Raw genomic sequence first — 16,324 nt, forward strand, 5'->3', positions numbered from 1 at the left:
AAAAAAAAAAAGACCCCTGTGATTGCAGCAGAAACCGGAAGCTTACTTCAAAGTTTAAGGCTAATTGACATTTGGTTGGTTCTAGGCTAGCTCCACAGTAGGACCATTTCTCTAAAGATTTAAGAACATACAAAAAACCAACTGGATGGGGGCAGCAGTGAACACCTTTAATCCCAGCACTCTGGAGGCTGAGGCAGGTGGATCTTGGTGAGTTTGAGGACAGCCAAGGCTACACAGAAAAACTGTTGTCTTGAAAAACAAAACGGAGGCCAGCCTGGTCTACAGAGTGAGCCCAGGACAGCCAGAGCTATACAGAGAAACCCTGTCTCAAAAAACAACGAAAAACAAAACAGAAGTAACATAATAAAAACCTGTTTGCTTTTTAGCTGATATACACACATAGTATTTTCATACTATAGAACCAAGTAACTGGTTCTACCTATAGGATTTTCTGAACAACAGACTTTCCACATCTGTAGACTGTTGGGGGAGGGGGGGTTCATGACGTTATCTTCTCTCATTTGTAAAGTTGCAACATAGTTTTCTTAGTTAAGCCCTCCCTTTGGTAAGCCCGTGCTGCTATAAATAACACCTCACTGAGTAACTTTGCACTCAACCCAGTTTTCTCTGTGTGGCTGTCTGCAGGATGATGTTTTAGATGTAGAATTACTTGATCAAAGCCTGTGTGAGCTAAGCATTTTTCGTAGCTACTGTGAAGTGTTCCCCATGGAAGTCCAGTTGAACTTACATTCTCAGCTCTGTTCTAAACCCCACCTCCACCGCAGGCTCTTCCTAGGCCTTTAGAAACAACCAGCACAGCTCGGACAGTTACTTTGCAGGTTTTTATTCAGATGAGACTCGTGGTCTGTGCACGCATTTGAGAGCCCTCTTCCTCCTGCTAGAAGTTTGCCTTCCTGGTCCTAGTCTGAGGATCTTCTGGGCATTGCTCTCCTCCCCGTGACTCTTGGGTGTCACTTTCACAAACAAGTTTCTGGGGAACAAAACTCTTAAGGACAAACATTGGGTGACAGTTGGCACCGTCGACATTCCAGATATCGGGGTTGGAAAGCCAACGGACCTGTAGTGTGTCCTCGTTCTGCGGCTGTGGGGGACTGACTTGCAGAGGGCCTAAAGTGTCGTCTTCCTCCACGGAGCTTCTGTTGACACAGGTCGCTTCGTGTTCAGCCAGCTTTCTGATGGGGACCACGTGGCAGGCGTTGTATTTACAGCTGGCCATCTTTTTGGCTTTCTTGGGGTTCTTCTTCCTGCATGATGCCAGGTGGTACTGGAATCTGCTGAGTGGGATTCGGTGGTGTGGGTTGTAAGGACAAATTTCTATGGATTCTGGCTCCATCGGGGAGTTGACTTGAAGCCAAGTGTCCTGCTGCCCAAAGTGTAAGCGGTACACCTCACAAGGAAAAGCCTCTCCCTATGAAAGATAGTGCTGTCTTCTGCCAGGCTTTGGCTCTTGGGACTCTGGAGTGAAATTCTTCCTCTTCAAGTTCTGTCAGCAGTAGCTATGCAGAGAAAGCCAGAAAACGGCCACCAGAGACTTTGTTAACTCAGGCAGATACAAGAGCCCGAAACTAGCTTCCAGGGAGGTGAAGTTAGCAGGTTATAATAAGGCTTTGACTCAAAGGGCTAAGGTGCCCTGTGTTGTCAAGGGAGGCAATGGGTGGTCACAATGGGCAGCTATGACATCAGGAACGGACTGTCCACTGGGTGGGGGGAGTGGCTTGAGGAAAGCTGTTATTCAAATTTGTTTATGACACGTACCCAGCCACTTGCAGCTTCTGACTTCATGAGCATAATTCAGTCCCGTGTTCGTTTCAGTTTAAATCAGCTTACTTTGTGCTGGTCTTTCAAAAACATCTTTTTTGTTTTTTGTTTTGTTTTGTTTTTGAGACAGGGTTTCTCTGTGTAGCCCTGGCTGTCCTGGAACTCACTCTGTAGACCAGGCTGGCCTTGAACTCAGAAACCCACCTGCCTCTACCTCCCAAGTGCTGGGATTAAAGGCGGGCACCACCACCACCCAGATCTTTTTCTTTCTCTCTCTTTTTTTTTTTTTTAAGATTTATTTTTTATTTATTTTATGTGTTTGAGAACACTGTAGCTGTACAGATGGCCATGAGCTATCATGTGTGTGGCTGCTGGGAATTGAACTCAGGACCTCTGCTGGCCCTGCTTCATCTCTGGCCCTGCTCGCTGCTCTGCTCACTGCTCCGGTGTAATTCACTGTAGCTGTCTTCAGACGCACCAGAAGAGGGCGTCAGCTCTCATTACAGGTGGTTGTGAGCCACCATGTGCTTGCTGGAATTTGAACTCAGCACCTTTGGAAGAGCAGTCAGTGCTCTTACCTGCTGAGCCATCTCGCCAGCCCCACCCGGCTCTTTTTCACATCTTGTGTTTATTTGTAAGGAGTGGCACTGGTGGTACATTTGGAGGTCAGAGAACAACTTGTAGTAAGGACTTGGTTCTCCTCGTGGGTTCCGGGGATTAAATCCAGGTTATCAGTCTTGGCAGCAAGCACTTTTACCCAATGAGTCTTCCTGCTGGTCCTTCCTGCCTCCTTTTCTTTCTTTGTCCCTCTACTTTCCCCCTCCCCCTCTCTCTTTATACAAGGTCTCATGTAACTCAGGTTGACCTTGACCTTGATATGTATGTAGCTGAGGATATAATCCCACTTTGTATGCTGCGATTGTAGATGTGTATCTCCACATCCAGTTTGCATGGTGCTGGGGACCAAATCCAGGGCCTCATGCAGTTGTGGCAAGGAATCTGACAACTGGGCGACATCCTCAGTCCTTTGTTTCTCCTCTCTTTTTGGTTCATTTTCTCCAACTATCTTTCATCTGTCTGTCTGTCTGTCTGTCTGTCTGTCTGTTTGTCTGTCTGTCTATTATCCAGTCACTTCTTAGTGTAGGCAGTGGCAAACTTAGTATCCTCTTGCCGCAGGCTCCCACGTGCATCAGTTTCTGTGCATGCAGCATGCTGGGCATCATTCCTCAGTTTAAGTACACAGTGTTAAATATTCCCACCCCTTCCTCAGTCTATACATTTTCCAATTGCTTAATAATTACAAATTGAAGTATCCATGGATGATTTACTAGTTTTTTTGTTTGTTTGTTTTTGTTTTGTTTTGAGACAGGGTTTCTCTGTATAGCCCTGGCTGTCCTGGAACTCACTCTGTAGACCAGGCTGGCCTCGAACTCAGAAATCCACCTGCCTCTGCCTCCCAAGTGCTAGGATTAAAGGTGTGCACCACCACTGCCCGGCCCATTTTTTTTTCTAATTGGCTTTTTATTTTGCGTGTGTTTTTCCTGCATGTGTGCAAGCACACTGTGCGTGTTGTGGCTGGAAGAGGGTGCTGGATCTTCTGGAACTGGAGTTATAGACAGCTGTAAGCTACCATGAGGGGTGCTGGGAACTGAACTTGGGTCGTCTGCAAGAACAGCAAGTACCCGTAACCACTGAAACATTTCTCCAGTCCTCCACTAACCGGAATTTAAAGTTCCGATTTTACCCTTCTGGATCATGTGACGCTCTCTTTTAGTCCACCTTCCCTTTTAGTGCCAGAGACTGAACCCGAGGTCTTGCACTTGCTACACAAACCCTCTACTTCTGAGCTAAACCCTCAACCTAGTCTGTGCATTTTAAATCTGCTTTTTTTTTTTTTTAAGATTTATTTATTATTATACATAAGTACTCTGTAGCTGTCTTCAGACGCACCAGAAGAGAGCATCAGATCTTATTACGGATGGTTGTGAGTCACCCTGTGGTTGCTGGGATTTGAACTCAGAACCTTTGGAAGAGCAGTCAGTGCTCTTACCCTCCTGAGCCATCTCTCCAGCCCCCTAAACCTGGTTTTATTACTATTTTTATTTATAAAGCTGCGTTAGGATTTTATAAAGATATTTTGGAGGTCTGTAGTACAATGAGACTCAGACTGTGGTTATTTTATTCGGCTTTGACAATTACTGGGGGGTAGCTCCTAGTCTGCTTTTCTAGCTGGTGGCCTGGCTACCTCCCCAGCGGGGTTCCCCAGATACCCGCTGTTTCTCCTGGCCACGTGCTCATGGTCCATCTCCTCTCATGGCACCTTCTCTCTCTCCTCCTGGTCTCTTTTCTCTCCCTCTCACAGCTCTACCTCCAACCTGGTAACTCAAAACTCACCTACCTCTAATCCCTCCAGGAATTGGCTGTAGCCATTTTTATTTAACCAATAGTTTTAAAGTAAGGAACAAGGTCTGCACAACAAAAGCTGGTAACCACGAGAACTCACTCCTAGGCCTAGACCTTCGGGCACAGAATTTAGGGTTGTGATACAAGGCGACAGATCAAACCTCGACACAGGGCTGGAGAGATTACTCAGTTGTTAAGAGCACTTGCTGTTCTTTCAGAGGATGGCTGTTCAGGTCCAGCACCCTTGGGAGAGCTCACAATTGTCTATTACAACCAGTTTTAGGGGAGCTTGGTGCCCTCTTCTGGCCTCTGTGGCCTCCTGCATGCTTGTGTGCTTCTCAAAGGAGCCTGAAGGATGGAATGGGCTCCTGAAGGGAGAGTTACCTAACTCAGATCTAAGGGCCTCCTAGACCTCCCTGATCTTGTCATTTTGTATCCTTGAGATTTCTTCCCATTCTCCTCTGTATCTTTCCTTGCCTCTCAATTCTGCACCTGCCTCTTTGCTATCCTGGCTTACCTTGCTTCTTACACCTGCTTGGGGGGAATCACTGTCCTGACTTCCTTTTGATGGACGGGTCTGCCTCCGTTTGTCCCACAACATCCTTGTTTCACCTCTCTTGACCTTAAAGATTTATTTTATGGGAGAGATGGCTCAGTGGTAAAGAGCACTGACTGCTCATCCAGAGGCCCTGAGTTCAATTCCCAGCAACCACGTGGTGGCTCACAACTATCTGTAATGGGATCTGATGCCCTCTTCTGGTGTGTGTCTGAAAACAGTGACAGTGTACTCATATAAATAAATAAATCTTAAAAAAAATTATTTATGTGTGTCTCTGTGTAAGTGTATACTGTGTGTATGTGGCACCCTCAGAGGCCAGAAGAAGGTGTTCTAAGAGGTTGTCAGAACCTGATGTGGGCTCTCTGGATGAGCAGCAAGTTCTTTTAATTACTGACCCCATTCTCTAGCACCCACCTTTATTTATTTAATCCCAGCACTTGAGAGGGAGAAGCAGGCCGGTATCTGAGTTCTAGGACAGCCTGGTCCACAGAGTGAGTTCCAGGACAGCCAGGGCTACACAGAGAATAACCCTGTCTTGGAAAAACCAATAAATAAATAAATAAATAAATAAATAAACAAATAAATAAAATAAAATTTATTTTTTGCTTGTGAGTGTTTAGCTTTGTTTATGTCGTCCAAGTGTGCACTTGGTGCTCTCAGAGGTCAGAGAAGGTGTTGGAGCTTGTAGGACTAGAGTTATAGACAGTTGTGATGCTCCATGTGGGTGCTGGGAATTGAAACCAGGGTCCTCTCTAAGATCAGCAAACGCTCTAACCACTGAGCCAACTGTCCAGCAACTTCCTCCGCCTTACTCTTGAATAGTGTTTTCACTGACTTGTAATGAGTTAGTTCCCCTTTTCTCTTGAGCTAGATCCAGTTTCCATCATTCTACATGGAGCTGAGGTTCCAGCTCAGGGACTCACAATTTTGCATATGCATGTGTGTGTATGTGCGCGCAGGCGCATGTGCACGTGTGTGTGTGCATGTGTGTGTGTGTGTGTGTGTGTGTGTGTACACATATGGAGCGGGTGACTATTATAGGCACTACCCACTGCTCACCTCCTTTTCGGAAGGGTCTTTCACTGGCCTGGCGCTCACCAGTTAGGCTAGACTGGCTGGCTAGCTCTACCTCCCACCTCTGAGAGTACGTAGGCACTACTATGTCCTGTGGCTTTCTCACCTGGTTCCCCAGACCTGTGAGGCCAGAACTTCACTGATGAGCTATCTCCAAGCCTTTCTTTACCTTGTTAGAAGGTAGTCTAATTCCTTTTCTATGTCTGTCTTACAAAATTTTTATTGTTGATTTTTCCACTGCCTAATCTTTTTATTGAGGTGAGATATTTCTCTTTCTTCTGTTTGTGTGTGTGTGTTTGCTACTGAGATTCAGACCCTCTGCCATGGAAGTTATGACCTCCAACTGTTTTTTATTGTTGAGTTTGAGACAGAGTTTTGCTAAATCATCGGGCTGGATTTGAACTTGCTTCTGGCTCAGCCTCCAGTGTGCCTGGGTTTAGCAGGCCTGGCCTGGTGGCGATTTCTCTTTCATTCTTTGTCTGATTTTGGAGCACACAAATGGTCCATTGAATGAAGCTGTGTGAGATTCCTGGGACCTTGTGAGGAAACTCCCAGTAAACATGACAAGAGTCTTGTGACCTCTGTCCCTCTATAACATGGGTCGCTCTAGGAGTGTGCTTGTGTGCCCCTCCCAGGTGTAATGCTAGGAGCGAGTTTTACTTTAGATCACCTATCACCTTACCCTATTATTCCCAATAATGTTTTCAAGTACGTACAGTCCTAGCCACTGTACAGAGCTGGAACTAATGTGACCTTGCCCTTGTGACTGTATAAGTCTGAACTCATGTGACCTTTGCTCATATGACCTTACTTAGCTTTCAATTGTCGGAGTTAGCTATTGCAGGAGCCGTTAGTCCACCTCAGTTTTAGTATCCGCTCTCCCGGGCTCACGCTGCCAATAGACGGGTAACGCCCTGTACTTACTTATTTGGCTTCTTGAACCTGGGTGTGGCTCTCTTGTATTGGTTTTGGAAAACAATCAGCCACTCCTCAAATGCTGCCTCTGCCTCAGTCTCCTCTCCCCACCCCCACTGAGGACCCTAGTGCCACACTCACTAAACCTGAGCATCTCACGCCCGCTTCCACGCACGTCCTGTGCGATAAGCTAGAAGGTCCTCTGATCTGGGCTTTAACTCACTGTTTCTTCTGCAGTGACAGATCTGTTGCCAGATGCCCCTGCTGTTTATTTTATGAGAGTGCGTTGCACATGTGCGTACATGTTTGTGTGGGTGTGCCTGGTGTGAACAGAGGCTACAGGATGACGCTGGGTACCTTCAGTCACTCTCCACCTTGTTTTTTTTTCAAGCGAAACAAAAGTTCCCAGTGAGCATGGTGCTCACTGGGTTTTTTTTTTTAAACTTTAAAATTTGTTTATATTGATGGGTGTGCTGGCTCCATGTGTGTCTGTATACAGTGTGCATGTAGTGGTGCCCACGGAGGCTGGAAGAGAGCATTGGATACCTCAAACTGCAGTCACAGGTGATTGTAAGCCATCACATTGGTTCTGGGAATTGACCTAGGGCCCTTGGAAGATCAACCAGTGCTTTTAACCACCAAGAATTCCCCTCACTCTACCACAGGCTCAGATATTTGAACAGTTGGTTCCTATTGGTAACACTTTTGGGGTGTACTGGCTGGCTTTATGTTAACTTGACGCAAATTAGTTAGAGTCATGAGGGAGGAACCTCCATTGAGAAAATACCCCTATAAGATCCAGCTGTAGGGCATTTTCTTAATTAGTGATCAATGAGGCAGGATCCAGCCCATTGTGGGAGGGGCCACCCCTGAGCTGGTGGTCCCGGGTTCTATAAGAAAGCAGACTGTGCAAGCCAGTAAGCAGCACCCCTCCATGGCTTCTGCATCAGCCCTGCCTCCAGGTTCCTGCTCTGTTTGAGTTCCTGACCTGACTTCCTTCAATGATGAACCGTAGAGTGGAAGTCTAAGCCGAATAAACCCTTTCCTCCCCAATTTGCTTTGGGTGTGGTGTTTTCGTTGCAGCAATAGACACCCCAACTAAGATAGGGTATGTGGTGATTTCAATGAGAAGGTGCCCCATGAACTCAGATATTTGAATAGTTAGTTCCCACGAGGTGGCACTGTGTGGGCAGGCTTAGGAGGTGAGGCCTTACTTCTGGTCATATTGTTTTATCACTGAAACACAAAAGTAATGGATACATATGTGCCTCTGCCCCAGCACTGGTATTACAGGAGCCCACGCCCAGCTTCATCTGTGGGTGCTGGGATCAAAACCCTGGCCCGATGCTTCTACAGCACGTACTTAATCCACTGAGCCATGTACTCAGCCCTTCCTCACTAGCTCATAATTTGGGTATTTACAGTTGTTCTTCCAATCAGCTAACACTTCCTTGAATAGTTTCTTGCTCTAAGCAGACAGAGCAAGAAGTTTGCCATTTTCATTTTTTAAAGTTAGATAAGCTGAGTTGATTAAAAACTGTGTTTGAAGCCTGTGGACATGTTTTTGCAAATTCATTTTGGCTTGAGGGAGAGAGGGTACTATTATGTAGTTTAAGGTACCCTTGAACTGGCAATCCTCCTGCCTCAGCCTCCTAATCACTGGGATTATAGATGTGTGCCACCATTGCCAGCTAACTAGCTTTATTTAGTAGCTAAGAGTTCATTATCTTTGGAAAAATCCTTTGTAGGGCAAATTTAGGTGCCCTAAAGTGTAAGATAGATGTGTCTTCCTCCTGAAGAAGCTTGCCATGTGGTGATACAGCGGCAGGGCCCACGGCCCTCTACAGTGCCAGGGCCCACTTCCACCTAAGTCATAGCCTCCTTAGTTGTCAAGTTTTATACCTTGAAGAGACTGGCATAAGGGCATAAGGCTGCAAGCATGGCTCCCAGTTTTGCTCTCCTTTATCTTGTAGCTCAGCCACTACCCTGGGAAGCCTTCCAACATCTCGTTGGGTGGAAAGAAATGTTCAGATGCTTCCCTGTATCCTTAAAGCCGGAGCTCTTGGTACCTCAGCTGGACACGGGAAACATTCCTTGCTCTGGGGTTGAGGGTGGGAGTGGGGATTCCCACTACTGTTCCACTTGTACCGCACAGGACAGAACTGAAGTCCAAATTGCACATAATTCTAAGCTACTTTGTGGTTTTTTCATTTGAGGCAGTGCCTCGTGTATCTCAGGCTGGCCTCAAACTCAGATGTATCTTAGAGGGCTCAGAACTTCTGACTCTTCCCACCTCCTGCTCCCAAGTGCTGGGATGATGAGAGTCATATTGTTGTTGCTGTTAGGGTGTTCGTGAGTGCGAGTGCATGCCAGTGCATGCGAAAGAGAGGGGGAGGGAGAGGAGCAGGGAAGGGGAAGAGGGAAAGAGAATGCAGTACCAGGGTGGAGCCTGCTAGCCAAGTACTGTACCAGCTGAGCTGCATCCCAGTCCCTATAAGGGGCTTTGATTCTCTGACATTCTGCTTGCGTCTCTGCTTTTAGGTTTGCATCTGAAAAGGACCCCCCAAGGCTGGAGAGGCGGCTCAGTGGTTGAGGGAAGGTACCACTCTTGCAGATTACACAGTTTCTTTGCCAGCACTCCTACCAGGGAGCTCACCACTGCCTGGCTTTGCAGTTTCAGATCTGATGCCGCCTTCTGGCCTCAACAAAGGCACTGCATTCACTAAGCCTTGAGCTTCTTAGAGGACCCGAGCATCAGTAGAAAGGCCATGTTCTTGAGAGTCGCATAGCTCATAAAGAAGCACAGAATTAAATTACAGTTGCTCTGCATTAACACGTACACACAATGCAACTCTACACAACAACTTCGGGAGCTCTACTTTATGGGCTTTGTTCTCATTTTAGATCAAGTCTCTGCTTGTTGTTTTTCTTCCAAAAAGGGGGCAAGGCATGACTCTCTTCAAGGATCTGTGTTTCCAGGTCAGGCATCAATAAACTATGACCCGGGGCCTGAATCCAGATCTGCTCTTGTAAAGAAAGTGTGAAATCTTGAAACCTCTCCAAACCTACTTGTTTACATAGCATCTACTGGTTGCTGGGACTTAGTTTGGACAGTCCAGATGTTTGCCGGCTGGCCTATTCTAGAGCTTGCCACCCCAGTTCTTGCTGAATTTTGTAATTGGCATGAGTTCTTTCCAAATTCCTTATCAATAATGGCTTAGAAAGCAGACTAATTGCTCAGGTTTAAATCCTCCTGCCTACTGCTTAAGTACTTTTGTGACTTGGGCAAGGGGCATGTGCACATGTGTGGGCATGACACATACGTGGTACCTTGAATTTTCTAATCTCTATCAGTGATTTGTTGGTTTTTTAATACAGGCTGAGCAAGGCAGGAGAGGCCAGCCAGTAAGCAGCACTCCTCCATGGCCTCTGTATTAGCTTTTTTTTTTTTAAGATTTATTTATTTTATGCATGTGAGTACACTGTAGCTGTCTTCAGACACACCAGAAGAGGGCGTCAGATCCCATTACAGATGGTTGTGAGCCACCATGTGGTTGCTGGGACTTGAACTCAGGACGTTTGGAAGAGCAGTCGGAGGTCCTAACCACTGAGCCATCTCTCCAGCTCCGATTTTGCTACGCACACTCGTCTACTCCAGTCACATCCAAAATATCGGGGATAAAATCCTGATTAAAGGATAAGAGGCAATAAGAATCCAAAAGGAGATCTGTGCCTCCTGGATACACAGTCGCTGGTATCCCCTAACTCAGACGTGTTCCAGATCAGTCTTTCCAATTGTCAACACGCCCTCATAATTAGACATAAAGGTACCCCAAGTAATGATTCGTAAATGGCTAAGATTGGACATTGTTTCCCTGGTCAACACAATGTTTCTAACCTATCCTAGTTTAACACCAAGCTGTCCATAACTTGAAATTTCTCTCAAGGAATCTGCCCTGCCACAGCTAGCAACAGAGGTCAAGCATATTCCTTAGAGCAATAGACAGTTCACAATAGTTAGAAATGTTTTGCATACTAGGGAGTAATGAAGAGCTTCCACCCAAAGACATTAGCTAAAAGTGTTAGATTAAAACCTCCTAGTCATTGCCTCCAGCAAGAACCAGAGAGTTAGTATAGGAATACCAAATTAGCCCCAGCAGGGAGGGGCACCATTGCTCTTCCGCCCGCTTCACAACTAGAGACATGATCTTGGTCAGTAAGATCACTGACCTTGATGTGACTGTCACCTGCCTACATGACTCTTGTCATCTGCCCTGCTTGCTGTATGCTACTTAAGCCTGCTTGTCACTTGGTACAAAAGGACTAGGACTAGGAGAAGGACTCGAACTTGGACTCGCATGCAGGTCTAACACTATGGACTCGCAGAAGGACTTGCACTAGAACTTAGATGGATTAGGATTCAAATTCATGCAGTCTACAGTCCCCCGGGCCCAGAGCACTTGGGCCCGGGGGATGCAGCACCAGTCCAGAGGAGATAGCTGCTGCTTTAGACCCAGTATGTTTTAGATGGCCTCAGATGTACCTCAACTATTGAGCTGCCAGATTTACCATCTCTCTTTTGCAATGACTGTAAAAGTCTGATGCCATTTCTAAGAAATACATTTAGATCCTATACTTCATGTGTCGTCTCTGCCATCATTTCTTTGCCTACGCCTTGTCGACCTGACTAGGACCCCTGTTTCTCCCGCGGGTTGAGGGAGGCCCAGATCTGCTGGCCCGTGGCACAATTTGTTGGTTTTTTTTCTTTCATTAAGTTTAGTAGTTTTCTTTTTGTTGAACTTTATAGTGGTTAATATTGTTAACTTGATAGGATCTAGAATACTATAGACTACCTAGGTATAGTTTGTACTATCCCATGGGGTGACATCCCAGGCTGAATGAAAAGGAGAAGCAATGGGCACCATAAGTGGACATCATGCACCATAGCGGTGCTTCCTCACTGCAGATATGATGTGATATGATGTGACTGCCATTTGTCCTTCACCATGATGGACTGTATCCCTCAAACTTTGAGCCAACATAAGCTCTTCTTCCTTTGAGTTGCTTTTGTCAGGTACTTTTGTTATAGCATGAGACAAGTAGCCAATACATACTTGTTATTTAAATTACTATTCAGTGCCTGGTAGGTTTCTACTTCTTTGTGGTCCATTTTATTTATTTATTTATTTATTTATTTATTTTTCTCGAGACAGGGTTTCTCTGTGTAGCCTTGGCTGTCCTGGAACTCACTCTGTAGACCAGGCTGGCCTCGAACTCAGAAATCCGCCTGCCTCTGCCTCCCAAGTGCTGGGATTAAAGGCGTGCGCCACCACTGCCCAGATGTGGTCCATTTTAAATGGTAGTTCCTCACATCTTTCCACATTGTGGTCATGGTGTTCAGCTCCTTCAGGATCTTGAAATCACTGGCTTGGGTTCCATTGTGAGAGCCGCTGAGCATGGTGGCCATGTTTTTACCTTTTACGGGGGTTGGGGGGTTAGGGGTTGGGGGAGGAGCATCATGCTCTCCATTGGCCTCGTAGAAAGACATGGGAGGGGAAAGCCAGGCTTAGACACAGGAATCCCGAGAAGGTAGTTCACAGCCATGCCACTTCCATACCCCTATCCCACCAGGTAACATCAGGACAGGCAGGGTCAGGCTGGTAAGCTCAGAGGCTTAGAGTAGTAATGAAAGGTTCACCATGGCATGGGGTAGTAAACCTTGTCTGAGTCAGAGATGCCTGGGATATGGCCACAAGGGGGATCTGCTGGTTGCTATCAAGAGGGATGTAGGCGTATTGAGCCTCCATTGGCTCACGCTTCCATCTAAAAAGAGATGGACATGTGGTGAGACATACACTAGCTGTGTGTGTGTGTGTGTGTGTGCTTTATAAGTATGGCATATGCATGTGTGTGAACAGGTGTAGAGGAGGTATTGAGACCTTATAATGCTCTGCCATATTCCTAAGACAGATCTCTCAGTGAGCCCAAAGCTAGGCTGGGATCCAGCCTGCCTCAGAGAGCCTCCTATTTCTGTTCAACTTCTGTATTAGTCAGGGTTCTCTACAGTCACAGAACTTATAGGTAGTCTCCATATAATAAAGGAATTTGTTGATGGCTTACAGTCTGTAGTCTACAATGGTCAGCAGCAGCTGTGAATGGAAGTCCAAGGATCTAGCAGTTGCTCAGTCCCACAAGGCAAGCAGGCAAAGAAAAGAAAAGAAAAGAAAAGAAAAGAGAGAGAGAGAGAGAGAGTCTTTCTTCTTCCAATGTCCTTATGTACATCTCCAGTAGAAGGTATGGCCCAGATTAAAGGTGTGTGCCACCACATCTTTAATCCTAGATGACCTTGAACTCGGAGATCTTCCTGTCTTAATCTTCTGGGATTCATAGCCCCTATGCCTCAAGATCTCCATGCCAAGATCCAGGTCAGAAACTTGTATCTTTCAGCCTCCAGACCTGGATCACAGGTGAGTCATTCCAATTCTGGATTGTAGTTCATTCCAGATAGAGTCAAGGTGACAACCAGGAATAGCCACCACAATCCACCCCTTGTCAATTTGGCACAAATAATATCTCATGTCCATGAAACGATAACAAGGCTAACAATGATATAACTATTCTTCATGAAATTGCAAATGCATTTGTAAATTTACAATGGGCAATGTCCCTTGGGAACATTCTTTTAGTGCCTCAACTTAAATACTAATTGATGTTAAAGAAATTGGAAGAAAGTCAAATGTATTCTTAACAGTATTCTTAACAAACAAAATAAGACAGAAGCATTCATATTAGTTTATAACCCTCGTTTCTGCAATTGATTACGTGGCCTTAGCTGGTATTTATAACTACCTTCCTCTACTACCCATTCTGTATTTCCTTTCCCCTCTGCAAGCACCTCAGCTGGTCTTGGCTCTTTTCCCTTTTCCATACCTCCCTTCATTCCTGATGGGTCTGCGTTGTCCTTTATCATCCTGCTTGGATTAGGCTGTTGTAATTTCCCATTGACTTTAATCCCAGGACATGGTAGCACTAAGAGACGCCCTAAGGATCTCCTACACTCCAGACCTCCTAACACAGTTATTCCTCCTGTTTCTTTTTCTTTCTTTCTTTCTTTTTTTTTGTTTTTGTTTTTGTTTTTTTCGAGACAGGGTTTCTCTCTGTGTAGCCCTGGCTGTCCTGGAACTCACTCTGTAGACCAGGCTGGCCTCGAACTCAGAAATCCTCCTGCCTCTGCCTCCCAAGCGCTGGGATTAAAGGTGTGCGCCACCACCGCCTGGCTTTCCTCCTGTTTCTGTCCCCCACAGTGTTAGACTTAAGGGATTCAAACTCAGGTCCTCATGTGTGAGCAACAAGTGTTCTTACCTACTGAGCTGTCGCCCCAGCTGCTTTCCCTAGCTTTGAAAGCTGCTACCAGGAAACGATAGATATCACTGCTGGTGACCTTTCACTGTTTAAAGCATGCTAACTTCAGGGTTTCAAGAGTTACCAAACTTCCAGGTTCAAATCCAGGAAGGAAGGAGAGCAGAGCCTTGTCCACGGCCCCTCGGCCTTCCTTGTCTCCTTCCTCCAGTACACAGTTCCTCCTCCCCCCACACAGAACATGCTCCCACCGCTGCTAGGAAACAAACCCATGTCCTGGCTCTGAGTGTGGGGCTTCTTGAGGTTGGACAGGACTCTAGCACTCCCTATGAGCAGGGAGTTGATCAGATAGCCTTTGGGTCCGTGCACAATGAGAGACTCTCTTCATTAACAGGGATTTCTTCTCTGACCTCCTCTGGGGGGATTCTAAGCACCCCATGCCTCTACCTGAGCAATGTCACATAGCCTTAGTTAGATTATAGGATCAATTTCCTTTCTCCTGATAAAACCCCGTTTAGCTAGCACCTGGGAGTCTGAAGATGATTCCCCATGCTAATGAGGCATTTCGGTACTCCCTCATCCCTTAGCCAATCACCTTTCCCCATCCTGGATGTTCCTACCCCCAGACCCCCAAAACTTTATAAGCCTTGAGTCACCCAAAGTAAAGATGATCTGCCTCCTGATAGCTGGTCCTGGTGCGGTCATTCACCATACATACTCATAGGGCTTCCAACCCCGAACCCCACCCCACTCTCTGCTCCCACTTTGTGAACCTATAGGCTAATCATCCATGAAAGCAGGGAGAACCACAAGGAAACACCCCAAGGAAAGTTCCAGTTTGCTCTGCTCAACTGTGTCTTTGGTCAAGTGTGACTTCCTACCATTTACGAGACAGATGCTCTTTTTGAGGAGCCTGCAGCCCAGCTCAGGAGAAGCCATGGCACTAGCCCTCTAGGGAGTCAGTAGACACTTTAGCTCTTGCTCCACACAGCCCAGAAGGTGTCTTTTCATGACCAGGGACCCAGGCTGCAGTTTCGGACCCCTGAAAGGCCACATAGGAAGACAGCGACGGTAGCATTTCATCTACCCTGGAAACCGCATCACAGGAGGTAGGCTCTTAGGGTGTTTAATGGCCAAACACACATGAGCACAGCAGGCAGACGTTAAGTCCATGAGTGACAAAGGGAGATCAGAGTGCCCGTGCTTCTAAAAGATGTCTTGAGTGGCCCTCCAGCCTGCAGCTTGCTCCCAGCAATTTTTTTTTTTTTCCTGAGCCTGGGGCCTGAGAGGTCGCTCACCATGGTAACCTGAGTGAGCAGAGAGCAGGCTATACAGACATCTGTCTGGGTAGTGCTTTTCAGACCTGTCCACATAGATAGGATCCATAATGTAGGTGGAATCAGAGCTGTCCTCCACTGACACGCGTCTTTTTCCAAGAGATGCGACCAACAGTTGGCAACATGGGCACAGAGAGGGGGAAGATTCGGCCTGTGCAGAAACGGCTTCCCCCAAATGAAAACCCATGTGTCAGGAAGGAGTGTGTGTGGGGGGCGTCTACACGGCTGTGAGGAGGGGAAGGGGGACCATCTATACAGCTGTGAGGAAGTTATCCTCCTGTGTGGCTGCTTTAAGGTCACCCACATTTCTATCTATAACCCCCCCTGCCTTGCTCTGTAAAAGTAGCATTAATGACCTCATTGGTTCCCTGGGGGGAACCTTGGTGGATCTGAACTTTGCTCCATCACTGGGACCTTACTTAGGAGGAAGCAGGTAGATGTCACCTAACCCCAACCCAGGGTGAACATTCTGTGCATATTCCATTTTATAATCAGAGGCTCAGTCACACAGCAGGCTTCTTAGCAGCCTCAGCTGTCGGCCAGGGGGAGGGGCCAAGCACTTCCTGCTCCTCTGAGTCCCTGGTGAACTCTAAGGGCACCTCATGCCAACAATGGACTTCCCACACTACTAGTTTATTCTATTTGTTGATTTGTGTGTCTATGTGGGTGTCTGTGCATGTGTGAGCGCAGATATCCTTGAGGTGTGGAAAAGAGCCTGTGGGTCTCCTGCAGTTATAGGAAGCTGTGTGTTTCTGGACATAGGTCCTGGGAACTGAAATTGGGTTCTCTGCAAGACCAGCACCTGCTCCTGCCTCCCAAGCCACTCCCGAGCCACCTCTCCATGCACGCTATTCTCTTGTTTTTAAGACTCTACCCTGTACCTGGTACTAAGCTACCT

At 46.7% G+C, this 16,324-nt stretch overlaps 1 protein-coding gene across 1 annotated transcript; it reads right to left on the reverse strand.

Annotated features, from left to right (window-relative positions):
- Nucleotides 1-824: 824 nt before the first annotated feature.
- On the reverse strand, nt 825-1,687 carry Gtsf1l (gametocyte specific factor 1 like). Its single transcript, XM_031373737.1, is given in 2 exon segments — nt 825-957; nt 959-1,687. Coding segments are annotated over 2 exon segments (510 nt in total). The 5' UTR covers nt 1,355-1,687; the 3' UTR covers nt 825-843.
- Between the last annotated feature and the right edge of the window lie 14,637 nt (nt 1,688-16,324).

The sequence above is a fragment of the Mastomys coucha genome, unplaced genomic scaffold (assembly GCF_008632895.1).
Source record: "Mastomys coucha isolate ucsf_1 unplaced genomic scaffold, UCSF_Mcou_1 pScaffold15, whole genome shotgun sequence".
Taxonomy (NCBI): domain Eukaryota; kingdom Metazoa; phylum Chordata; class Mammalia; order Rodentia; family Muridae; genus Mastomys; species Mastomys coucha.